Source organism: Neolamprologus multifasciatus, chromosome 23 (assembly GCF_963576455.1).
Source record: "Neolamprologus multifasciatus chromosome 23, fNeoMul1.2, whole genome shotgun sequence".
Lineage (NCBI taxonomy): Eukaryota > Metazoa > Chordata > Actinopteri > Cichliformes > Cichlidae > Neolamprologus > Neolamprologus multifasciatus.
The window spans coordinates 4,108,566-4,134,607 of record NC_140460.1 but is presented as its reverse complement, the minus strand read 5'-3'; the positions used below and the strand labels follow the sequence as shown (position 1 = coordinate 4,134,607).

Genomic DNA, 26,042 nt, shown 5'->3' with positions numbered 1-26,042 from the left:
ACAAAACCTAAAAATAAAGACTCTACCTTCATCATAAACAATGAGCATCCTAACTGTAAGGTCTTAATAAGTTGTTTACCTGAGAGAGTGCAACTAGGGTAAAGGTCAAAAGAGAGAGGGGTAAATTGTGCAGTGCTGTGAGAATGATTTTTTTTTTTTTTTTTTTTTTTTGCATATTTGTCTCACTAACATGTTTCAGTTTAAAGAAATTTTAGGCAAGCTAAACAAATGCAAAATGCAGTTTTAAATGATGGTTTCATTTATTAAAGGACAAAAGCTATCCAAACCTGCCCTGTGTGAAAGAGCTAGTAACCTAATAACTGTTTGTGAAAACAGTTATTAGGTTTTGTGCATTTGTGAAAACTGGCAATGAGTCTTTCACACTGCTGTGGAGGAATTTTGGTCATGAGAAAGTAAGTTTATCAGACCTGGACTTTGATTAGGCAACCACAAAATCAAAACCGTGAATCTGAGAAACGACTTCTCTAATCACACACTGTCCTAATACTGATCATTCTGTGCATATTGTTAGATTAAAATTTGTATATTGCATGATTAGGAATGTACACTTTTATTTTCCTTGTTTCTTTCCCATGGAACTTTAAAACTTTAATTTTCCTTTCAAAGGTGGACTTGGTGAGATATTCTCCTTCAGGATTTTCTGGCAGACAGCAGAATTCATGGGTCTATCATTTACAGCAAGTCGCCCAGGTCCTGAAGCAACAAAGCAGTCACAGACCTTCACACTATCAGCGCCATATTTGATTGTGGGTGTGATGCCCTTTTTATGAAATGCTGTGTTAGTTTTAATGTGAGACAAGACTTGTTCAGAATTTGAATACTTCAAGAATCCCTTAGGAAATTATGTGATGGTGGTTTTTGCCTTGGAACTCTCCATGGATGCTATTTTTGTCCAGTCTCTTTCTTTTTATTGAATGATGAACACTGGCCTTAGCTGAGGTAAGTGAGGACTGCAGTTCTTAAGACTTTGTTCTGGGTTGTTTCGTGACCTCCTGGAGGACTTGTCAATTCCATTTCCCAGATTGGATTCGGTAGACCAACACCCTTTCTATTTTCAAGGTTTAAAACTTCTGATAAAGTATTTAGTTGGGGCTGGATCAGTTGACCCTGAATCCTCCCTTAATTATGCTGCAACAGGCCAATAGACTGTTGGGGGCTTCCTGTGATGCACTGAATGTTTCTTCTTCACTTACCTTATTCACTCACCATGTGTTTACACCCCACTCTGCATTTAATCAGTAGTTATTATTAATCTCTGGCACAAACACAAATGTTTGTGTTGTTCTGTTTTCCTTCTCTCACCCCCAACCACTCGATGGATACCCCTGCCTGAGGTTTCTTCCTGTTGTAAGGGAGTTTTTCCTTCCCACTGTCACCAAGTGCTTGCTCACAGGAGATGGTTTGATTGTTACAGTTTTCTCTGTACTATTGTAGGGTCTTTATCTTACAGAATAAAGTGCCTTGAGGCGACTGCTCTTGTGATTTGAAAAATGAAAGCATCTTTTAAAAACTTTGTTTTGCATTTATATGGGTTAAACTATGATAAATATAATATACTTTTATTAATGACATAATATCACAAATTTGTTTGACGATCTCAAACAGACAAGTTTGAAAAATTAGCAAAAAATAAGAATTCGGGGGGGGGTCACAGCGCTTTGATATGGGCTACTGATACTTTAGAGTTTTATTTTGAAGAATGTCACCGGAAATAAGGCAAGTAATGCCTTCGACTTAATAACGGTAGGTTCATGGTCGTTAATAACTGGGGCTCCGTTGGGTTGTTCACAACAACAGAGAGGAAGGCGCACCAGCTCCGGCCAAATAAAGCCCAGACGCGTTTTGGCACCGCAGACAAACGGAAACCAACCGTTCCTGCGTGACGAGCTCCGTTCTTCTACTGTTAGCTGTTGTTTGTAACGAGCTAGCTTTGTCCTTCGCAGTCACAGCTGTGGTGGGTCGCTGATATTTTTTTTTATATAAAAATCGCCGTGGAATATGGCTCAGAATAGACATCATGTAGCCAGTTCCCAAAAAGCATTAATGCTGGAGATGAAAAGTCTCCAAGATGAGCCGGTCGAAGGGTTCAAAATAACTTTGGTGGACGAGTCGGACCTGTACAACTGGGAAGTAGCGATATTCGGACCCCCGAATACACACTACGAGGGTGGTTATTTTAAGGTGAGTGGCTAATGTTAGCTAGCAGTCCGTCTATTGTTCTTTAACTGGTTAGTTTTACTGTATATTTCAGTAATTTGATCATACAGGGCAACCAAGCGACCAACCTCACCCTTCACGTAACCGTTTCCACCAGCAGCAGGTAATAGTTAATAACGTTAACTTGGCTAATTGCCCCCTGTTTAGCGTTATTGTGACAACTACTTCTTTGTTTAACTTTAAACCAACAAGACTCCATGAAAACTTTGTTGCTTGGGCATATTTTTTTTTCATCAAAACACAGATTAGGTATCCTACAGATCTTACATGTGCCCGAGTTACTTTTTTGTTGGCTTGAAACAAAAGGTTGTTGAGCATAACCGCCTCCAGCACTACCTTGATAGTTAAGCTCATCAGTTATCTCGCTAATTCAAACCTTTTCTTTGTGTTCATCGTTACAATTCAGCAGCCCTGGCTTGAGTACTGTTTTTGTTGGTTATTCAAATGTACCATACATACATGCATGGTACTAAGCTTGCTTTTGAAATGTTAGCTTCCAGCCTTAACTTGTCTAACTTGTGTAGTGACTCATAATTTGTTTTCTCGTCTACTTCCTCCCTTGAGAGTAAAGATGCGTTGGTTTTGTTCCTGTTTAGCAGAATTTGTGCTGATTATAAACCGCCACCATCGTATTTCCGTCTTCAGAAGATTTCTGCGGCTGATGTTTGAGTGTGCCATTTCTCTGCCCTTTAACTCTCTGAGTACTGACCATTAAGTAGTGTTTTAAAGTTCTAGTACAAGTATTTATATTGACATGCCATGTTTTCTAATTCTAACGTTCAAACGTTGCAACTCACTGGAGTCATGCTCATCCTGGAGGGCGATTGGATTCATTACTTTGTTTATGTTTGGTGCAATAAAGCCTCAAGTAGCTGTGCTTCAGACTTGCCCTAGATTTTTTTTGTTTTTATTTAATTTAATTTTTTACTGTGTATAAAAACAAACAAACAGATGACAAGCCTTTTATTGACGTGGCACAATAATGTTTGCTTGAAACCTGAATTTAATTTGCAGAAAAGCAAAGTAACAAATTCTGCACGATTGCTTTACAGTGACTTTGTTTTATTTCCTCCTAATGCTAAGCCTGTGTTGTATCCATACAACAGTTGTTAAGCTGTAAATGATTAATATTGTCTGCAGACCTCATGTAACACCACCCTTCTCGCACACTGTCCCTTCAGCTGTCCTGAGGTTTTTTTTGTAGTTCCAGTTCCTAAGAAATAGTCTTCATTTCGCCTCTGCTCTTTTCAAAGCCTGTAAGCGCAAACGGAGGGGCCCAACCAGGCTCCCGTAGACGGTGTTCAGTGGGTCTGTGTGGTTGCCGTGTACAGGATTCCTTTGTTGGGCCAGGAATGCACAGCTTGGCTGTGAAATCTGCCGCATGGCTGTGACTCATTGTTCTGTGCTGGGTTTCTATCCGACCAGTTTGCAATATTCAGAAGAGAGAAGGGAGGGGGGGAAAATAGGAGAGGGAAAGAACCACCTCTTTTTGGTGTTCCCAAAACAAACAAAGAGTTATGACTCGCCGTGAGGCCTGTTCATCTGAAGCAGGGCCGATACTGACGTCACGTGCAACCTGGCTGACTCAGGCGTTTATTTCACATGGGTGTTTCTTTGGAAAAGGCCGACCATGACGAACACATTATGCATGCAGGCAGGCACGCACGGAGTGGACCGAGACGTATTGAAGTGTCACTCACGCAGGATTAGATAACTGTCCTGGTTGCTTTAGTAAACACACAGTGCAGAAGTAAACACACAGTGCCTTATAATGATAAGCTGACCCATGACCTGTGACTTTCATATACTCGCTGGTGCTAACACCCATTTGCTGACTCTGACATTTCTGTGTATTCATGTGAGGAATCAGTTTAGGCTCTGAGACTCTGACGTTTACTGACTTTGGCCTGTAGTAAGCTGTGGTCTTGGGACACGAACAGCTGAGTTGGCCAGAGCAGTGGTTCCCATACTAGGTGCTGAGAAAGGTCAAGGTGTGCTTGGGGATTTAACGACACTACCTGAAAAGGACTGATAATTAGTAGTGGTGGGGGAAGAGAATCAATACACCATAGTATCAGTATTGAAGTGATACAGGGACACCAAATTTTGATATTTTCTTAAATGATATCAAATATTTTGGGAATACTGGAAACAAGAGGGCACATCTCGTGCGCCACCATCCTGTGATAATGTTAGCTGAGGAAACTTGCATTAAATCAGCTCAACTGAAAAACCATCCAACACTGGACACACTTAATTATCTCCTAATTAAGCTAATGGCTCAGTCATAGGAGTAGAAATAGGACAGCAACATTCTTGCAACTACAAATCAAAGCATAAAAACGGTGGCTGTCTGGTGATTGAATGTTTTTGTACATTCTGCAACCGATTGATTGGCGACTAGGCTGCCCGGACCCTCGTGGTGTTGCACGCTCACGACCAGTTTTGATGGCGAGGTGATTGCACAGGTTAAAGGAGGCACTCTTTCTGCAAATGTTTGCAGTCTGAGTTGTACTGACGGCAATCACTCTCAGAAATAATTGATGTCTAATTATAAATGCAGGCAAACGGCCAACATCTAAGCGCAAATGGAGTTGTTATATGTGTTTTGTTTTTTTTTTGTTTGTTTGTTTTTTTGACAATTTATCACAATAATTGCTGTATTATTAGAAACTGATTGCAGCTTGACCCCATTCAACCACAGACTGATAGCAGCATTGATGATCTCATTTCGCAGCAAAAGATAAACGAAAGCAAGATGGTGTTATCTTATTTAAAACGGACAAAGTTTGAGGATGTAATTTGCGGTTAGAAAAAAAGGTGATAAATGTTGCTGTGTTTTTAACACCTTGCAAAATGTTAAAAGTTGCATTAATATTGTATCATGAGTTAAGTATTGTGATAATATTGCAACGTGGTTGATTCTCAGCTCTGTGAATGCAGCTGCATACACCCAAACTGTTTGAAGACCATGTTGGAGTGTCTAGTAGGGGTGGGGGAAAAAATCGATACTGTGTAGTATTGTGATATTTTGTTTGCTAATAATGTATCGATACAGGGACAACAGAAATCGATATTTTGTTACAAAAAAGGTTTTTGTGCTCTGACTTCAGAGCATGTTGATCCTTTTTCTGAGGAAGAATCCTGACATTCCTTCACTGTCCAAATGTGTTTAACTTTTTTATGGCAGCAATAAACATGACAGTTTACTTATTTTAATTTAAGACATGTTTTATTTTAATTAAGTTTAAAACTTTTTTATTTAATGTAAAATTATATTTTGTTTTAATTTACTTTCAAATTCTTCAGTTGCTGAAGGGGCTGCATAGTTTTCATAAACTGCATAGTTCAGAATAGCTATAATTGTACCAGATGGTTGATTCAGTTAAGTTGGACTAGACTGTAATACAAACCGTTCAGTTTGTCAACAATAAAACTGAAATGAGAGAAAGACTGAGTGTGAGACTTTGATATTAGAGAAAATGAATATTGATAAAGTTTACCTTTATGTACAGAATCTGAATATCGCAAAATATTAAAAAAATTGCAATAATATCGTATCGTGAGTTAAATATTGTGATAATATCGTATCGTGGGATGTATGGTGATTCCCACCTCTAGTGTCTAGTCAGATTATTGTATATTGCAGATTATTCTCACAATATGCAGTCCTGCTGTTTTTGTGCACGCTCAGTTTGTGTGCACCTTTGTAAAGTATTGCCTATTTAGTCATGCACTTTTTCTTTTTTTAATCTGAGGCTTAAATATGAAAACTTTGGTAATGCAGAGAGTTTAAAAATATTCTCTGTGCAGGAAACTGTGTGTAGATTACACTGAGTGTAATGAGTGTTTGACTCTCTCACTCTGCTGCTTCTTCTTCTTCTTCTTCTTCTTTCTCCTCACATCTGTTTGTCCCCGGGGGTAAGATTTGAGTCACACAGTTAAAAACACTCCACGGCTTTAACAGCTTACTCACCAGCCCAAATCATAGGAAGCATAGTATCGCGTATCGAGTGTGACTGCTGCAGAACTTTCGATGTTTGCGTATTCACAGATTTATCTAGTGAGCAGCGACTTGTTGATGATTTGAACTTGAATTGCAGTTTGAGTTTAACAGCTGTGACAGTCAGAGACGTCATGAAAGAGGCACTCAAATAGTCCCGAATTGATGCAAGAAGACAGATGGAATTAGTTTTATTCACCTTTGACTGGTGGGTCAAATATAAAAGTGCAATGTTTTATGTGCAGGTGAGCACTGAAGTTCAGGCTTTAACAATCAGTGTTTTTAAGCTGGCTGGTGTGGCAGGAATTGCTTCTGTAAGGACTTTAAACTAGCGTCCCACCCTGAACACGTGCAAACACTACAGTTTGCATCACAGTGCAGAACTTCCACAAGTGCATTTAAAGCTGTGGGTTTAATTGTGCTTTCTATTCTGTCGGCAGTACATTTAATGTCTGCCGAAAACCGTAACCATTAGCCACAAGTGAAACAGCCCAGACATTTTTAATTTTGCTAAACGTTTTCTAGAACACGCTGACATGAGGCGGGGTCGGCCAGGTCACCAAGTCGTATGACAGAGAGACATTTTTACTTTGCCTGAAACAAAATAGTTGCTACATTTCTGTATATTTGTACTGCTTTTAATACCTCTGTGTTGGAATAACCTAAAGCATTGCACTGATCGCGCAGCTAATGCTCTAAAAGAAAATACCTTTAATCTTTCAGTCAAGTGTTTTTCTCGACTGGTGGACCCCATGTTCACAGCTGTTATGAAAGAGGAGAGCTGCCCTTTGGTTTTTGCCCGGGCCTGTCGGTTTCTGTTGTTGTTTTAAAGCACTTGACAATCAGATGACAGACACTGTTTGTGATTAAGAAGCTGACTTTGTAGTCGCACCTTCCTAATATGCTGCAGAATTTGTACATGTTCTCTGTTAGCCTTGCAGTAGCAATAGAAGAGAGGGTAAAAAAACCCCAACCTGACTGCAGTGTGCCTGGCTGAGCTGCTGGAGTCATGTTTCCCCCTCTGGCTGTGTCACAGAGAAACAAGAGCAGGGTAGAGGGGGAAAAAACCCTCCAAAAAACAGGGAATATTGAAGGGGCCAGATCAAGAGCAGGCACCGCCCTTTTCCTTGCAATGCCCCCCCCCGCTTTGAAAGCGCAGCCTGCTGTGAGCAGAGGTGAGTGTGAGGCTCTGGTAGACGGTTATAACCATCCCCTGAAGCCCTGGCAGTGTGTTCTCTTCCTCTTCCTGTTTGGGCCACTGGTGCAATAATCTCATCTCTGAGACGTGGCTCGGTGGGCTTCTTGAAATGTCCTTGTGCTGAGATCACCTAAGAGTCGTTTGAAATATAACTAGTACAGTTTGCAACAACCAGAAGGACGGGAATCAAAAACAATTGAGGAGAAAGGGGAGTCGGTTGGATCTGAACCTGTTAGTCTCACAGATCTGCACATGCTGTGTGGAAGCTGCTCGGTGCCCGGGCCGTTTTCCTTGTCCTGCATATCTGTGAGAGAGGATAAGGTCTGCAGGGACGGTGAAGAGGTGCACCGGGAGAACAGAATGATTTGTTCTGTTCAGGGTCTTTGCATTGACCTGATTTACTTCGCCTCGCTTGTCATTATCCGCAGGGTGGGCGTGCTCTTTCTCTGACTCGTTCCTTGCTCAAGGCAGCTTTTCAGGTCACAGTCAAAGATTTTCATAGAAAGAGGAAACTGATCTTCACCGTCTATGATGCGACAATAACAAGGGGAGTGTTTTATACGTTTTTTTGGGGGGGGCAAAAGAAAAATCAGCTGCACTTCCTGTCAGCTTCTCAGATGAGATGTTCAAAGTGAATCTCCTTCTGAGAATTAAGGCTGTTAATTGGCTGCTCGGGCCAATTATCAGGCATGACATGCAAACCAGCATATTTCAACAGATACTGAGAATAGCACTCTGTTTTGGGTAAACGTCTTGGTTGAGCAGCTGTATGGGAAGAGACTGGGGTAAAGACTCAGAGCAGGACCGTAGATGCATTTGGAAAGAGAACGCTGATATTGGGCGTCAAAGACCCCGCTGCAGCGTCCTCGCTCCCTCTCCTCCCGTGTTTCTTATCTTCTGTCTGTTTGGAGCTGAAGCGGCTCACAGCTGCAGAGCAAATAAGCCAACCAAGCAGCCTGTCTTTGCTTGGGCTACTTCTTGACCTCATCTATGCATTATCTCCTCTATCCACATCTGCAGCCATCAGCTGTATAATAGGTAGTCATATGTAAGGTAGGTCAAGGAGCTGTTTTAGAACAGGAAAACAGTCTGAAGCCTCTTGCTAAGCTGCGATGTGAAATCACACTCTTTCCTTTTCGCTCATGGTTATTGTTAATGCACATCCCTACCTTCCTGCTTTCTTATTTGCTCTCAGGCTCGCAGGGTTATGATGAATGGGACTATTTTATGGGAAGGGTTGCCACATGGGTCTCTCAGCCCGAGGTTAAAAACTGAGATCGATTCAACTTATTTATTCAGACGTATAGATTTGGCAGGGTGAGTTTGTCTCACCACAGAGCTGTGTTCTTCTTTTGAACTTCCCCACAGTTGGATAGAGTATAGGATTTCTTCCACATCTGATCGCCTTTTGGTTTCACGGTATCTCGGTGGCTTTGAATAGATTTGGATGAAACTGCTTCAATGGAAGGTTCTCTGCCAGAGGTGTGAAACAAATTTTAATGGTGGTTTGGGGAGTAATTCTAGTTTTAATCCATGATATGTCCTGTGAAGTAGTTGCAACCATCTTAAAGAAGCATGTTAGACTCATTCACTGTTTGTTTGGGGAAAAACGGGCACTGGAAGGATGTTTCGGCACACTCGGCCAAAACCTGTCCTTGTATTATCTGTTGAGTCGCAACAGATGGAAATGAAGGAGCATTTACGTAACACTTTTGTCTGCGTTACCACTGAAAGTGCTTTAGGCTACAAGCTATATTTCCCCATACGTTCATACTGTGCTTTAGTCTTTGCATTTTGGCTGTGGATGTGCAAAGCTGACTCCCAAAAGGCCCACCTGACCAGGAGATTCAAACCCCGAACTTTCTCACTGTGACCATAAGCGTTGTTGAACGGCTGCTGATGATTAGTGTGGTTTATTTAAAACATCCTTACCGGTAAATGCTGTCACCGTCAGCTTATTTATTGAGCTCTAAATTACAGCAGATATTTGACTATCTATGGACACGCTGTGGAAAGAGGGAGCAACGGAGGGCCAGCTTTCCAAAATATACAAACTAATGTCTCCTTTGCCCCATTTCCAGCCAGGGGACTGATATGATCTTACTGCTTATATTGTTTTGGACTAAAAACGAAGCAATCACTGTTGCTGTACGGCCTCCTCCCCCTTCCTCCACCCTCCTGGCTAGCTGCTATGTGTTGCACTGCTGCTAGGCTGTAATGTGTACAATGTTGGCTTGAACTCTGCACTCTGATGGGTCGCCAGTTATCTGGCAAGGCCGGTCAAACTCGGGGGTTTTATTTTTTTCAGGCCCTCTTCTCTCAGGATTGTCAACACTTCCTCTCTGCCCTGCCGTGATATGGAGAGCGCAGGTTGTGTGTTTGTCGTCTCGACTGAATTTATCTTGTGTTGTTAGTCGGGATGTACAAACACACTCCTTCGTGACAAAGAGTCTTAAATGCAGAGTATTCTGTGACTATCAACAAGTCGCTCCGTGTTTTGCACAGATAAAACATTTGGCTGCGTGCACGAGGGTTAAATTAGGCAAAGCGGTCAAAGAAGGCTCAAAGCTTATAAAATTATATAGAGCCCAACCCCCCCCCCCCCCCTTCAGTTCAAATAAAATCCCCCTCGACCTCCTCCCACTACTGCTCCTCCAACACCCCTGCTGCCAATTCACCCCCTCTCCTGCTAGTTGGTTCACTGTGGCGAGGACCAGCTGACCATGCCGAATCAGCAAATGTACACGGGTGTGTGTGTGAGAGAGACTTTGGCGGGGGGGGGGTCAGAAGGTTTCATGCTGCGAGCGATGCGTTTGTGTATAATAAGTCCCGTTGGTGTGCATGCTCCGTCACCGTCTCTCCCATGGCACGCTTCATGGAAAACGGAGGAGTGGTCTTCCACACAGGATTTACAGTGTGTGTCTGTGTGCTTGTTTTCAGCGCGAGGACGCATAATGGCAGAACATGAGTGTGAGTAGTGGATTGTCTTGGGTTGCAGTGACAGCTGGAGAGGACAAACACAATGTCTTTATACCAGCACCATTCCCCCCCCCTCAGCCTCCGGTGTTTCTCTAAGCTCCACGCGCTTTGCAGCTGAACGGACTGCAAGCCTCCATCCCTCCCTTCCTCCACACCGTATTACATTACACTGTCATTAGCTATGTTTTGCACTGACCCCGTAGCTACTATTTAGAGGTTTCTTTCAATCACGGCTGACGCTGATCAGCGTGATTGTGGAGGTCTTCAATCAGCTGCTGCGCGTTGGCACCGGCGCTGCAGCGTGGGGCTTTGTGAAGAGAAGCAGTCAAAATAAAGCCCTCTCTCCTCGGCAGCTGTGTCTGTACTTGTGTGGTTATCTTTTTGAGGACCACTTCAGAGTTTTAGACCTTGGAAGAGAGAACATTATGGCTTGGCTTATCTGACACAGGGCTGTTTGGGGCACATGTTAGGTTGGGTTTTGAGGGTTAAAGTAACGCCTAGGGCAGGAGTGGGCAATCTCAGCCCACGATGGCCGGTGTCCCTGCAGGTTTTAGATCTCACCTTGGGTCAACACATCTGAATCACATGATTAGTTCGTTACCAGACCTCTGGAGAACTTCGGGACATGTTGAGGAGGTCATTTAGCCATTTAAATCAGCTGTGATGGATCAAGGACACGTCTAAAACCTGCAGGGACACCGGCCCTCATGGACTGAGATTGCCCACCCCTGGCCTAGGGCGCAGTGTTGCCAACTCCTCAGTAAGGAAAATCGCTATTGGCTGTCCTAAAAGTCGCTAGAAGTCGCAAAATGACGTCATCACCTAATTTGCATAATTGGTCATGCTAATGTAATTGTAACCTACGCTGCTGGAGAGAGAAATAACATTGTGGACGAGACATAAAGTGAGCAAAAAACGTCCTAAATGCATTTAGAATTTATTTAGAACTACAAATTAAATTTCTTTTAGCAATTATTGTTTTTTGTAATGTCTTTCACGTCTTTTTTAGCGACTTTTTTTTAGAAAAAAAGTCGCTTTTTTTTTTTTTTTTAGAAAAAAAGTCGCTTTTTTTTTTTTTTTTTTTTTAGAAAAAAAGTCGCTAGGGGGTCTGAAAACTCGCTAAATATAGCGACAAAGTCGCTAAGTTGGCAACACTGCTAGGGCGTGCATTATGTCAGTGAATACCCCGACAGAGAGCCACACACATGCATGCTTTTATTTCTTCTGCAGAATCATTCAGACTTGAAGTGTGTTCTTGCAATTGTTTCTGACCGTGCGTGTGCGTAGATCCATTACACAATGCGTGCAAATGGCGCCAAGACTGTCTTTAATTAAATGGCTAACTGTGGGTAAAGCAATCATCTTGTTGCTCGGTTGTACTAATCAGTTGAAATGGTTACCAGGCGGTGACAAAGGAAATTGGTCACAACTTGTGTGTTCACAAGAGAGAGAGAGAGAGAGGTAAACGCTCGTCCTGTCGGGAAGCTGCTAATAGGTGTCTTTTCTCACCCCAAGGCTCGGATCAAGTTTCCCATCGACTACCCGTACTCTCCACCAGCGTTCCGCTTTCTCACCAAAATGTGGCACCCGAACATCTACGAGGTAAATCTGAACAATTTTTTTTTAAAAAAGGAAAAAAAGAAGTGACTTTAAATGTTGATATTTTTAATTTTTTTCCAACATGTAGCCCTAATATCTGAATCTTTTCGCGCTTCTTAAAGGAGACTGCTTGTCTGAACATGCTTGTTTACTGTCTCATGTCCCTAGAACGGGGATGTGTGCATCTCCATCCTTCATCCACCAGTGGACGACCCACAGAGCGGTGAGCTGCCATCGGAGAGGTGGAACCCCACGCAGAACGTCAGGTACACGTCAGGCTCTGGAACAACTCAAGAAAAAAAAAGAAAAAAAGATGATGATCTGCAGAGTTTTTTCTTTTTTTCTGGCTTGTAGCGAGACCATAATGAATTTTTAATTGATTCATTTAGATGCATAATGCATTTTGTGTCTGTCTGGATTTTGCTGTCATCGTAGAGTGGGAACGTTTGAACAGATCTGGAGATGCACTGGCTGTGCACCTGCTAAAGAAGGTCATTGGCCGTGGCCAGTCGTGCTGATCATGGAGGGCCAGGGGAGGAGCTAGACAGGCAGAGACATTTGTTTACATTCGGGCGGCATTGTTGTCTTTCCTTGCTACTGGATGTAATCCTAGCTCTATGGGTACATTTGTGAGCCTCTAAACAGCTTCACCATTACTCAAGTGTGGTGGCAAGACAGCAGCTACATTATGTACTTTGGGAAATGAATTTCTTTACTGCAATTTTGTCCACAGTAATGACGCCTCAGAGCTGAATATTACAAAAGCAGCGCTGCGTTTTTGCCTACAGAGCAGAAAACGTAGATGGCTGAGTCCAGATCCTGTAGCATGAACAGGAGGATTGTTTGAGGCCTTTTCTCAGCTTGCTGCAGTTTAAATGCAGCAAACACCCAAACATGATGTTCATACGTCTTTTTATTTCTGATATTTGCGTGACACAGATTGAATTACTTGGTCCCTCCAGATTCTCAGTTGTCTATTTTTTTTCTATGCTCAGCGTAGACAAAATCCACTATGATGTGTCTTTCTTAAAGGATCCTCCGACTGCTGCAGACAGAAGCGACCAATACAAAAGCAGCTTAATATTATTTACAAGAGGAGAGTGTGTAAAATGTTTTGGAGGATAAAACAAACTGCCCACCCATGTTTGTGTGACTGGTCTCTTAATCAGAGCTGTGTTTAGGCCAATAAAGTCAAACGCAGCAGCAGAGACAGATGATCAGAAGGTCAACAGGCCGCTCGTCTGACCCTGACCTTCATCTCCCTCCTTCCCTTCCTCACCCTTTCTCCCTCTTTTTGTCTGTGTATGTCTGTCTTTCCATTTCTGTACACTTCTGCTTCCTGCACTCAGTGTCTCTTGTCTCGTCTTACCTCCATCTTTGCTACTCTCCGCCCCGTTTCCTTCTCCTCATCCCGTATTGCCTTCGACTATTTTAATCACTCGTTCCACTGTCGGCCTCTCTCTCAGGACCATCCTGCTCAGCGTGATCTCTCTGCTGAACGAACCCAACACGTTCTCCCCCGCCAACGTGGACGCCTCCGTCATGTACCGAAAGTGGAGGGACAGCAAGGGCAAGGACAGAGAATACATCGAGATCATCAGGTACAGGAAGGAAGAAAAACGCACTCGACCGTCTCCTCACAGTAGAAACAGAGCGCCGCAACTGAACTTGCTCAGCCTCATTTTTATTTATTTTTTCACCTCTTCTGTTTCTTGCGTCTTACAGAAAGCAGGTGGTGGCTACCAAAGCGGACGCAGAGCGGGACGGCGTCAAGGTTCCTATCACGTTGGACGAGTACTGCGTCCGAACCCAAGTCCCACCCACAGACGATGGCTCCAACCTCTTATACGACGACTACTACGACGACGAGGAGCTGGATGATGACGACGACGAGGATGACGATGAGGACTGTTGCTATGACGAGGACGACTCGGGCACCGAGGACTCCTGACCTCGCCCGCCCCGCGACATCGTCCCCCTGCTCGCCGTTCTTGTTCTCAACACCCCCATCTCACCGCTGACCCTCTTCTGTCATGAACTGAACTTTGAATCCCCCTCTCCCCCCTTCTTCCCCAGTACTCACTTAGCACAGCCCCCGTCCACCTTCTGTCACATGTGCAGTCACAGCGTGCGCACTAAAACCCGATGCATTGAAGAAAAGAAGGCTACAGAGTTTTTTTTCTTGCTTGTTTCTTACATGTTTTATTTTATTTATCTGTTCTGAGTAAAGGTTACACACATTATGCACACTCAGCAGGAAATCTTCAAAGTCATAGTTTTGGTTTCCTCACTTCCTGTTGATCTGCACTTACTAAAAATTAGCTTAGCATTTTAGCTTCGAGTCCTATTTCTTCTGCAGGCTGATGTCTGAGTTAATTTTGGTGCAGAATGGTCACACCTGCTCTTAATCACAGTCATCAGGAGACAGGTTCAGGTCAGAGTAAAGCAGGATTTGTGAAGAAAGCTAACGTAGGATAATTAGCATACTGTGCGTATGTGTGTCTGCGCGAGTTGTTTTGTTGTTTTCTTTTTCTAAAGCGGACTCGTTTCCGCCTCTGAGCCCCGGATGTGTGTGTGACTCTACTCTAGTTTGCAGGCTGTTCAAAGCCCCGCCATGCCTCACCTCTGACCTTTTAAGCCGCAAGGCTCGTGCTGCTCCACACACGAAAGTTGTCTGCCGTTCACACTCTCTTGTGCCTTCCCTCACTCCCTAATATTCCACATGTGACTGACCAATGGGATCCATGAGTCATGGCAAACCCCAGTCAGCCAGGCAAGAGGAAAGTGGCATAAAGAGTCAGCCCCCCCTCCTCCCTGCTCTTTTAATTCTCAGGTGGCGATATTGTGTAAATGGCGCCCTCCTGATGGAGGGAACTTATTTATAGCGGCACCTGTCAGATTTGCCCGAGGTGTGAGTGAGGACGGTAAGATCGAACAGCTGAACTAAAGAATGGCATGTAGCCCAGAACCCCAGAAACGTCCTCTACCGACTGCCACGCGGCCTTCGTCGTACAAGCGCGCGCTACTAGTGGCTCGGATGCGTTAAACCGTCAGCTCACTGCTGCTCGTGAAATCTAACGTACTGTATTTAACAAACCTATGCAGTCAGTGCTTGAACTTACTCGATATGCAGTGCTTTAAGCGTGGCAGTAAAGCTGAGCTTCGCAGCGTGTCCCAAACTCCAGCTCGAGTCTCACGAGCCAGCCACGTGTCCTCGGTCAGAGACGGACATGTGAAGCCGTGTCCGTCTGTGGTTTGGGATCCCAACTCCAGAGTAGCACAAGTCTCCAGAGCTGAAGAGTTGCATTGTTCACTGCCCTTCACAGAGCTCACCCCCTGCTGGCGGCCGCGTGTACTGGCATATTTCTTCGCGCCAGCCATTTTGACTCATCAGTATCAATGAATCCTGTTACCTCAAAGGCAAACGGGTGGCAGCTTGATGCAGGACGTGATTCAGAAGAATTAAAAATGGAGACAGATGGGGGAAGGAGGGGTGGGCGTCTTGTTTTCAGTCTACTGTACATCATCAGACCCTCTCCTAACTGCCAAGAGTGCTCTGTTACACCTCCGTTACCACCACCCAACAGTATTTCTGATGAAATCCTGACTGTAATCGTGTGTGAGAATACTTGCTGATGGGTTTTTTATTGTTTTATTATATTTTTTTTAGATGAGCTGAAATGTGCGGAAAAGAAAAGCAAAAATGGGAAGGTACTGGGACGGGGTTTATCTTTAAGCATGAACAGGAGACTGTGGTTCTTCACTAGCATGCTGTTATGATGTGTTTGTGGTTTTAGACCTGCTATAAGGGTTGGGATTGTGTCCGAGGAAAAAGGTCCTCTTAACTCAATTTTATCTGGGCTGCGTTTGGAGGGGGGGGCTGCTTTTCTGTTTTCAGGGTTGTTTTTTTTCTTTTAAATTTGTGGTAAAGGCTGCGATGTTTTCTCTTATATGTATTGACTTTATTGTTAAAAGCCCTTTTGTTGTTCATATAAGACTGAGTAAAGATATGAACCAGTTACACAGATATGAAACGGAAAAGTTGAACAGAGCCAAACTGAGTCGGCACACACGCAGGGATCGTTACCCGCTACTGTTTACGCCACAGTTGTCATTACTGTATAATTGATCAGTGTTTGTTACATAGTTTATGAATGAACCCCTGCCTCTCTATTGTAATGGTTTGTGAGAATGGGATTTCTCTTTTTTTTGGGTCAAACTACTGTTTTATCGTCCTTGCTCCCCACACTCTGAGCTCTGGTTGGTGGCAGCCTCACTGAGGGAAACCCAGCAGTTAAGAAAACAACAAGAACCTCAGGAAAAAAACAAAACAACCACCAATAAACAAACCCTTTTCCAGCTGAGTGAACCTGACCCCTGGCAGTCTCACTTTTTGGCTTCAAAGGACTGTTTACAATCTACCTTGATATGCACATGTGGATATTTTGACGATCACTTGATATTTTTTTTTTTTCCTCGTTTTTATTTTCCTTTTTTTTTTCTTATGGTTTGTAAATCTATTTAAAATCTGAATAAAGCTCTTTATTAGATATTGGCTGATTTTATTTTATTTGTGCATGCATGTGTGCGTTGGGAGATTTTTAAGGTCTCATTGGTTTCTGCATTTTCTGTGTCGTCTTGCAGTCACTGAAATGATGATAGTGAATACCATTTGAAGGAAACTCAGACTTGTCTTGCAGAGGTAAGACCTGTTTCCTTTCTTAATTCATTCTAAAACTTGTGTTTGAGTTGAAGTGTAAGGAAAGCACGTGATGAGGCGTGTACCCCGTAGTCACCCTGCTACACTCAGAGGGTGGTGGAGACTTTTAAAGGATTTCCTGATGCTTTCTGTGTTTTTGTGTTACAAACGTGAGTTCGAGCTTCGTCTCCTCTAAGTGGACGCATTTTCTTTTTCATTTATTTCTTCTGTGTAGGACCTTTTGGATCTTGGCCCAACTGAGGTAAGAGTCCAGCTGCATGCTCTGTGAATTGTGTTTAAACTTGGCTCAGTGTTGCATGAAAGATCAAGATTATGCATGAAACAATTGATTTGGTATTTTTGGGTGATGAGCAAGCGCGACCAGTTTCACCTTCTTTGATGTCAATGAAATTAACAATGGGTGCAATACAGGAACAACAATGACACAATCCCCAATAAGGAATGGTTTTCACCAATATTTTTCACTCATTTTCTTTTTTCTGACAGTTTTTTCACTAGTTTTGCATTTGTTGATACCTGGACCCTACAGAGGTTGTGCAGCTAGTCCAGCTCCTTCAGGATGGCACGTCAAGACATACCATTGCCAGAAGGCTTGCTGTGTCTCCCACCACAGTCTCAAGAGCATGGTGGAAATTTCAGAAGATGGGCAGTTGCTCTAGGAGAGTTCGAGAGGAGCGTAGAAGGTCCTTAACCCAACAGCAGGACCGGTATTTGCTCCTTTGTGCAAGGAGGAACTGCCACAACCCTACAAAATGACCCCCAGCTGGTTACTGGTGTGAATGTTTCTGACCAAACAATTAGACTTGGTGAGTGTGGGTTGTGGGCCCTATTTTCATTGCCTGGCACTGCTGAGCCAGATTGGCATTTGCCATAGAATACCAGAGTTGGTATTCTATGGTTGGTATTCTATGGCAGGGTTCCGGTTGGCAACCACTGGAACCCTGTGATTTTTCACAGATGAGAGCAGGTTTACGTTGAACAAAAGTGTGGCGAACATTATGCTGCCTGTAACATTGTGCAGCATGACTGGTTTGTTGGTGGGCCAGTAATGGTCTGGGGAGGCATACCCATGGAGGGGCGCACAGCTTTCCACAGATCTGTGCGCCGGATAAAATCCTTGGCCCCACTGGGTCCTGGTTTCCTCCTAGTACAACCTCATGTTGCGAGAGTAAGGAGGTTTGAAAGGTTCGATACCAGTCACTGACCCCCTACACCTGAGCTAAATCCAAAAGAACACCACGTCTCGATTCATCCAATGCCAGGTTGCACCTCAGCTGTCCAGCAGCTCTGTGATGCCCTGGTCCAGATCTGGGAGGAGAGCCTCCAGGACACCATCCATCATCTCATTATGGGCATGTATACAAGCCATGCTGAGGCCATACAAACTAGTAAGTACCATTCTGAGTTACTGCAATGATATTTCAGCAAAATGGACTAGCCTTTGACGTCAATTTTTTTTACTGTAATTTTTGGGGTATGTTTGAATTCACCCCTCTGTAGGTTTGCTTTCATTTCCATCAAACAAACAAGTGAACCATTAATTCCTTTTCTCTGTCCCATTTCTTCTTTTTCTCTCAGCTCTGCACCTGCCTCACAGGGTGAGGAGGATATCTGTGGATTCTTTTTAGTTCTTCATCATTGGAAATGATTGAAATCTAATGTGCTTTCAAAATGTTCCTTTAATTTTTTTTAACCAGTGTATAAAATGTTTCCATACGGTTCTGGTAACCTGATAAATTCTGGGACTGACTGAGATAATTTGTCATTTTTAATAGGAAAAGACGCCACTTTCTTCAAGACGAGGACACTTGAGTGACATAAGACATTTCTTGAGGGTAATTTTTCAGCTTTTGGCTAAAATCGGTTTGACTTTGTGTTAAAACCTTTCAGGAATATCAGGGCTGTGCCTTTTTATCCTTTCATGCCGTGGTCATATGAAGCATGTGTGGGTGATTTGCAGAATCTTTCCTGGCAGAGTTGAGAGTAGATGTTATAATCTTTGTATTCAAAAGTTTACTGTGATCTGCAGTCGTACTGAAAGAGAACAATTCAGTGTTCAGACCAAGCACTTTGGTCTGTCAGTAAAAAAGGTGTGCAAATAACCAAAACCCAGAAATAAAAGTATTCTGACTTGCTCCTGAGCTGGATAATAAACCTTAAATGTTTAATTATTTGTCTCCTTTGTGAATGAAACACTGCCTGATATCCCTATCCATGACACATTCATGTTTTTGGAAAACTCAACCACTTGCCAAAAAATCAATTTAATCTAGAATCGAAATCTGCAAGTAAACTGAGGTAAGAAAGTTGTATGTGGTGCAGTAATTCTGCTTGCTCCAGAGTGCAATTACTTTCTGGCTTCCTGTGAGTACGTCTTGCTCTATTTCTGGTGTTTTATTTCATTGTGGGGCAATAACAGCCTGACATTCAGTGATGCCTATGGTGGTGGATGTATTTCTCTCAAGCCTGCATTGGTTTTCTGTCTTAGTTGCACATGTTCAAATGGGGGAGGATAAAGATCTGCACTTGCAGATCTTTTTTCCACCATGAATTCAGTTTGTTTCTGTTTAATACCTCTAGGGGGCAGCATCGGCTTGCTTCTTGTGAGCTTTGAGCCGTTTCAGGGTCTGCGCAAACCTGAGGGAGATTTTTGTTTTTAAATAACTGATTTTTTTTTTGTCTTTTTCCTTGTTCTTTTTCTTTTGACATGTTTTTTCTACCTTTCTTGGAGGCACTTTGTATCCTTGAGAGTAATCTGTGCCATATTCAATATTTCACCATCTTTATAAAAGTGCAAATGCATCATCTGGTCCTTTTCCCTTTTCTCATCAACCAGCGCGCCTGTTGAAATGGACATGCTCTACCCTTATATGGTTTATTATCTCCACGCTATGCTTTCTGGTAGAGTTGACCCACGTTTGGCTGTCTGTAATATGCTGCTTGAAAATGAAAATCATGAATTTGAAATGTCATGCGGGAGCTTTCAGCTGACAAAAATGTCGATCAATAATAGAGCAGTGCACACAGGAGTATACTTTCCCCATTTATGTGCTAACGCTCTCCCATGCTCCTAGATCACGAGATGTCCTCTGACGGTGATACACCATTTTTTCTGCCGAGCCGATCAGATGTGTTTCCTGTGGCGACGGGTATGACCTTTTGCCCTGCGTCCACCCAATCAAAATGCTAGTTCAGTGGACCAGAAAAAGCAAGACACCCAAATGGTCCTGGCATTTGCAGAATTGCTTCTCAGTCTGTGGTTTCCTTCATGCTCTGCGCATGGATGTTGGTCTCGAAGGATAACGCTGTGCTTAAAACCAGGCTGCTGAGCAGGAGCTGGATGACATGAACAGAGGCTCTGGTTTCACGCTGTGACCCCGAGTCACGTGCGTTACTCGGTTACTCTGCTCCAACTGGCAGGCATCTGAGCTCCAGCCGTCTGTGACCTGCAGAAAGATGGACGAGATGAGAGGGAGAGGATAGAGAGTTGGTTATTGGGATGCTATGTCTGTGCATAAGGCGGCAGAAGCTGTCTGTAGGGTGGAAAAAGGCTGGCAGGAAGGAAGAAAGATGGATGATGACAATAAAGAGTGGGCCGCTTAATCTTATTTCTCTTACAAGAGAGACCTGCGACCAGAAACCATAACAAGAACGTAATTAGCAGGAAGAAGAGGACAATAAAAAAAGAAGTATTAAAAACAACATTAAGAAATGCTAAAATCTCACAGAGGAAAGAACAAATCTAATCTATGGTATCTGAAGCCAGAGGTAGTGCAGCATCTTATGTTAACGATCTCCTCGATCCTGATTTACATATGCGAGATGCTTGAATGGCTGTTTTTCTTCTTCAGTGAAAAGGAGGTCTGTGCAACCTTTTCACGCAAAGAACAGTGATGAAGCATACCGCACTATTGCGTGTCTGCTGTGGTGTCGCTTGGCCAGCATGACACTAATGGGTTGCCATACATGCTAAGAGTAAACACACACTCAAAGCGATGACGGAACAAGCGACTCTATACGGGGAGGAGCACTGAACCTCCTGCAGAGCTTTGGTGCAGCTTTCTGTGTACCAGCTCCAACTTCTCCCTCCCGTCTTTCTAGGAAGCCGGTCGAGCGTCAGCAGAGAGGATGCCACAGTGTTGAAACACACTCGGGGGTTTGTCTTTTAGTCACAGCCTCGGCGGTACATCTGTCCATCCACAGAGAGAACAATAAAACACGATCACACTGACTCAGCTCTGTATTAGTCAGTGGGGCAGGCCACTTTGGTACAGTCAGGTTTGTAATAGCTTCAGTGTTCCTCACATTGCCTGACAGAGTTGTAGGGTTCAGCCCCTTAATGAGAGCAGAACAGACACATTAACCTTTTCTCAGTAGATTCTCCGCCGCTGGTGTATTGATCTCATTATTTTGTAGAGGAAGCTGTTCGCGGTGTGAGGCTGGAGTTGTGCACAGAGTAGTAGCACATTCAAATATTCACCAGAAGAGGTAGTTTCAGTTTTAACGAGCCTCGTTTTCTATTACACGTTTAAGGTAATATATTCACATTTTAATTTATGTTGTAGTGTCCAAACCTTGGTTACCTGATTAGTCTGTGGACAGAAAATGTGATAATTGGTTAATCATTTAAATAAACTCTGAAGCCAGATGGTGCAGGCATGTAGTTTGGTTTATAAACAGACACGAGCTCTGAGAAAAAAATAAATCGAAAGTAGTTTAAGGCTCTGACGCTCTCCGTTACGCACCTACTAAGCTGACAGCCTCCCACTGTAATACGGGCTTTGCTTAAAGAGGCAAAGAGAGACATCAAGTGTCTCTATGGTGATCAAGCAGCTCTGGCAGGCAGTGGATGAGGGTTCAAATGTGTCTCTGCAATCTATATGGTAAGTGCCCCCTCCAGATTGCATCAGCCGGTGACCCCTGGCTGGACCTCCTAAGACGAGATGTATAATTATGTCCACTCCGCCCCTCGAGTACGAAAGGCGGTTTCTTGCACCCGTGTTTCAAAAGGATTCGCAATATTTGAATTCATATGTCACGACATGTTGACAGACCAGTGTGGATCAATTCTGATTTTAAAACAAGAGCACCTGCACAACTCCGATTACACACATTTTATGAGGTATTGAATCATTGCAGGGGGATTAATGTGCGTCATCCACTCCAAAACTATTCAATGCAATATCTGATGATGCCCTCGGCCTTTTATCAGCTGCCATGCAAAGGTTGCATGTTTTTTATTGTATCAGTTGTTTACTAAACTATTGATTGCCGTCACCCTCAACCATACCTATGCTATATTACACCAGGTAAAAATGACCTGCAATTTGAGGAAGCGCTTCGACGGCTCGTAAGATCCATTTGACTTAATATCTGCTGAACTCTGTCTGCAAAGCATCTGCTGTTGTGTCCTCAGTGTCACCGTGAACTTGTTGACATGCTAATGTTTGGCTGCTTCTCATCAGCACAATAAGAACCGACATTGCAAGAGAATTTAGTCTAATTATTATTATTATTATTATTCCTTTTTCTGAGTTTGCTGAAGAGAAATAATGTACCCATGACAGGCTACGGAGAACCTTTTATGCACTTTGAACTCAGCGCGGAGTTCAAATATAGCTGTTAGTTTACTGTAGAGCGCCTGTTTCCCCTCAGTGAGCTCCCAATTAGTTATGACAAGAAGGGCAACACGACCCATAGCAATCAAGCTCGTTTTCCATGCGCCTGAGGCACAGACAGGCAGAGATGCTGACACTTATTCCAGGTCTGCGCGCGGTAAATGTTGGCTAATCAGTTGTTTGCAAAGCGGTTGTCAGAGTCACCAGACACGGACACTCTCCATCTGCACATTTCTAAGTTGGCGAGCCAGTCTAGTGTTGCTGCCTATTTACTGATCTCTGATAAAGCAGCAGCAGCCGTAGCCCTCTCAGTCCACGGGCTGTATGGCACTTGACTCAAAACCAGGCAATCTGGACAAATAAAGTGCCTTTTGTGCTGCAGATCAATGAAGTCAGCCCTATTTTAGACAAATGTATTTGTTGCCATAGCAAAGTTTCCAGGGAGACCAATAGGTCGGGTTAAAAGCGAAGAGAGACACACACACAAAAAAGAGGAGTTTAAAAAAAGGTCAGTCTAAAGTTAACTGGACCAGCACACAGTTGCATTGTCTGCTTGTGCTTTTTTCTGGTCAAACAGCCCCATGTACAAATCTATCTCTATAGAGAGAGAGATAGATTTGGATATATGCAGAGAGAGAGAGAGAGAATGAATGATTGGAACATAAAACCTCAGTGCTGTGCGCAAAGGCTAACAAGGAAAACCCGGCAGTTAACTGCAGTGACTCTTGGGGACTCATGTAAACCCAACCTGTATGATTCTTTTCCTCACAGGAGCAACTGGTGTTCTTTCTAGCTGGTTCTGCGGAAACGCACAGTTTGATCTTATTGGTCAGCTGCATCTGTGTGCCATCTATAAAACGCACCACAGGCGCTCCGGAGCCGAGACCGTCTGAGGGCGCAGAGCAGCGCCACGGAGCGCACAGACTTATCCGAGGTGAGAGAAAGAGAGAGGGGGAAAAAAGCACACCTGTTACTGAAGAAACGAAAGCAAAGTGAAAAAAGAGGACTGCGTCTTCCTCTGTATTGCTGTAAGTATCATAATTTTATTACATAGCTCAGATATCAACATTATTAAGCTTTTCGAAGCAGACCAGAGGAAACATGCAGGCACCTGTTGAACTGTCTTTTCATTACTGAGTTTTCTCTTAAAAACGAGTTCATGTGATCGTTCAATGTCGAAACGTATCGAATATCTGTATGCAGGAGCGTTATTAATGCATTTGGTAAAATAATTTATATTTGTGAGCTTTTCTTTTTCGCCAATGTGTCGTCTTCCCGGAACTGAAATTAAATTAGATTAAAGCATAAGTGCAAATGAAAAGTTTCCAGTTACATCATCAGGGAGAGTTTCAAAATCAAAGAATGCACTTTTAAATTTTGCTCATTAAAACGTGACCGTGCGATCGGAAACCGAGAAGTAAATCCTTTGTTGCTGATTTATCCGCAGACTGATTGCGTAAAGACACTCTGTTATCTAAAAAATACACAAAGACTTTATTTCATGTGTTGGAGATTTAATGTAACTGGATTTATTTTATTTTTTAGTAATGCTTTGTCATTTGTCCGTTCAAAGGATTCTCTGCTATTGTTTATAAGCCTAGAAAACCTTTTTAAAGAAGGGTTTGTCCGTATGTTCGACACTAAACAGAAAGTTAAGCTCAGGTTCAGTGTGATAACGCTATAATATCTCCTGTTTACTCAAGTCTTATTCCTGTAAACGCCTGCGGTCCTAATCACAGACTGCGTTTCAGCGCGAAAGCACTCAAGTGATATTTTTATCCCTCTTCTCCCAGTGGAGTGACGCTCTGATCGTTTAACCCCCCCTCCCTCCTTCTCCCTCTCCCCGCCCACCCATGTGTGTTATTAATTGCAGACACACCTGACTGCACCTACTCCACACATCCCACTTTCCAGTGGGGACCATGTGGGTTCTGGATAAGATCCGCGGGTCGGTGGAGAGTGGTGTTCTGCGGCAGGGGGAGAACGGGGACAAGAGGGCTGGCACCCCGGCCTACAGCAACGTCCTCACCCCCGACAGGATCCCAGATTTTTTCATTCCTCCGAAGTTGGTGAGCTGCCCCCCAGAGCCCGAGATTCCCGCCGTAAAGCCCAAAGAAAGCCTGCACCCGTCCACTTCTGAGCACACCATCGGTAGTGGGAAGATCAGCAGTCCGAGAAGCCCACGTCTGGTAGCCAAGATTGCAGGAGACACCAGGAACTTGCTGAGAGCTGCAAACCGCCACATTATACAGATAGAGAGTGCAGATGATGTGGTGGCTGGAGACACTAACGCAGACCCCCAGTCGCAGACTGCAATGTCTCTGCCTTATGTCCCCAAGACCCAGACGTCCTACGGGTTTGCTACCTTGAAGGAAAGCCCCCACACGCGCCGTAAAGAGTCGCTGTTCCACTGCGAGCTCACCAGTCCCATCACCTCCCCAAATACGCAGAGGAAGACTCCGGGCAGAAGCGGCGACACGGGAAACCACCTGAATCCAGCTGACTTTAACACCTCTCACATGAATCCCTACCGATACTTCAGCGGCGGAGAGAGCGACACCTGCTCCTCAGCCGAGTCCTCCCCTTTCAGCTCCCCTCTGCTCTCTCGCTCCGCGTCCCTGCTCAAGATCTTCACCCATGAGACGCAGGCCAAAGTGGTGAAAGCCAAGCGGACTTTCGCGCGCCACAGCTCCCTCTCCACCGACGAGTGCAGCTCGGCCGAGCCCAGCCCCAACGTCCAGCGACGGCTCCACGTCCCCACCTATCACGGCGGCGCTGGAGTTTCGGACCACGGCCTCCATCAGGAGCACACCATCAACCTGCACAAAGGCGGGACAGTGCGGATCAGCGTCAACTACGACTCCAGCACCTCGCGCCTTCTCATCCGCGTCCTGGCGGCGGAGAGTCTGTACGACAAGCACTTCGACATGAAGAGCATCAACTGCTGCGTGTCTGTCTATCTGAACCCCGGCAAGCTGCAGAAGCAAAGGAGCAACATCATCAAGAACAGCCGCAACCCGGTCTTTAACGAGGACTTCTTCTTCGACTCCATAAGTTCCACTCAGGTGAAGAGCCTCTCCGTGAAGTTCAAGGTGGTGAACAAAGGCACCAGCCTCAAGAGGGACACCTTGCTGGGAGAGCGAGAGGTGCCTCTGGGGAAGTTGATCTCAGGGGTTTAAAGCTCCAGGAACTGAAGGTCAAAGGGGGGCAAAGAGCAAGGATACAGATGAAACTTAAATTAGATGTTTGCACTGGTTTCTATGTTTTATTTATTCTAACAGTGACCATAAAGACAAAGGGAGACGACAGGGAAGGACCTCCAAGAATGAAAACCAATCCCATAAGGAACATCAGCTTTAATAAATCTTTTTTTTTTTTTTTTTTTTTTTTGCCTGTCCCGTTTGGCTCTTTTGCCATCAGAATTATTGTCTAAAGGCGAAGAAAGATGCCCAACGGATTTTCTTTACCAAATTGACCATCCCAGCTTTGCTGTAATGGTCCATTTGATTCACCTTACGGCCATACCAAGCTTACGGCCATACCACCCTGAGCACGCCTGACCTCGTCTGATCTCGGAAGCTAAGCTTTAATAAATCTAAATAAACACTAAGAGCACTAAATAACCCAGATGTAGCCGATACGTGGACACCTCAAGGATTTATCATCCCCAAGCTCTGCCTAACTCCC

At 44.0% G+C, this 26,042-nt stretch overlaps 2 protein-coding genes across 5 annotated transcripts; both read left to right on the top strand.

Annotated features, from left to right (window-relative positions):
• Positions 1-1,744: 1,744 nt before the first annotated feature.
• cdc34a (cell division cycle 34 homolog (S. cerevisiae) a) lies at positions 1,745-14,180 on the top strand. The gene is made up of 5 exons (XM_085151382.1): positions 1,745-2,202; positions 11,934-12,020; positions 12,186-12,283; positions 13,484-13,618; positions 13,743-14,180. The coding sequence occupies exons 1-5, from the start codon at positions 2,020-2,022 to the stop codon at positions 13,966-13,968; spliced, it is 729 nt and encodes a 242-aa protein (XP_085007508.1). The 5' UTR covers positions 1,745-2,019; the 3' UTR covers positions 13,969-14,180.
• Positions 14,181-16,610: 2,430 nt separating this feature from the next.
• Positions 16,611-25,721, top strand: LOC146490752 (C2 calcium-dependent domain-containing protein 4C). Of its 4 annotated transcripts, XM_085151381.1 has the most exons (4): positions 16,611-16,719; positions 16,952-16,978; positions 17,224-23,383; positions 24,229-25,721. In XM_085151381.1, exon 4 carries the CDS (start codon positions 24,278-24,280, stop codon positions 25,532-25,534), a length of 1,257 nt encoding a protein of 418 aa, XP_085007507.1. In that variant the 5' UTR covers positions 16,611-16,719; positions 16,952-16,978; positions 17,224-23,383; positions 24,229-24,277; the 3' UTR covers positions 25,535-25,721. The 4 variants fall into 4 exon arrangements, with proteins under 4 accessions (XP_085007507.1, XP_085007505.1, XP_085007506.1 ...); XM_085151379.1 differs by having other exon boundaries at positions 16,952-23,383; XM_085151380.1 differs by lacking the exon at positions 16,611-16,719 and having other exon boundaries at positions 16,726-16,978.
• The last annotated feature ends 321 nt before the right edge of the window (positions 25,722-26,042 follow it).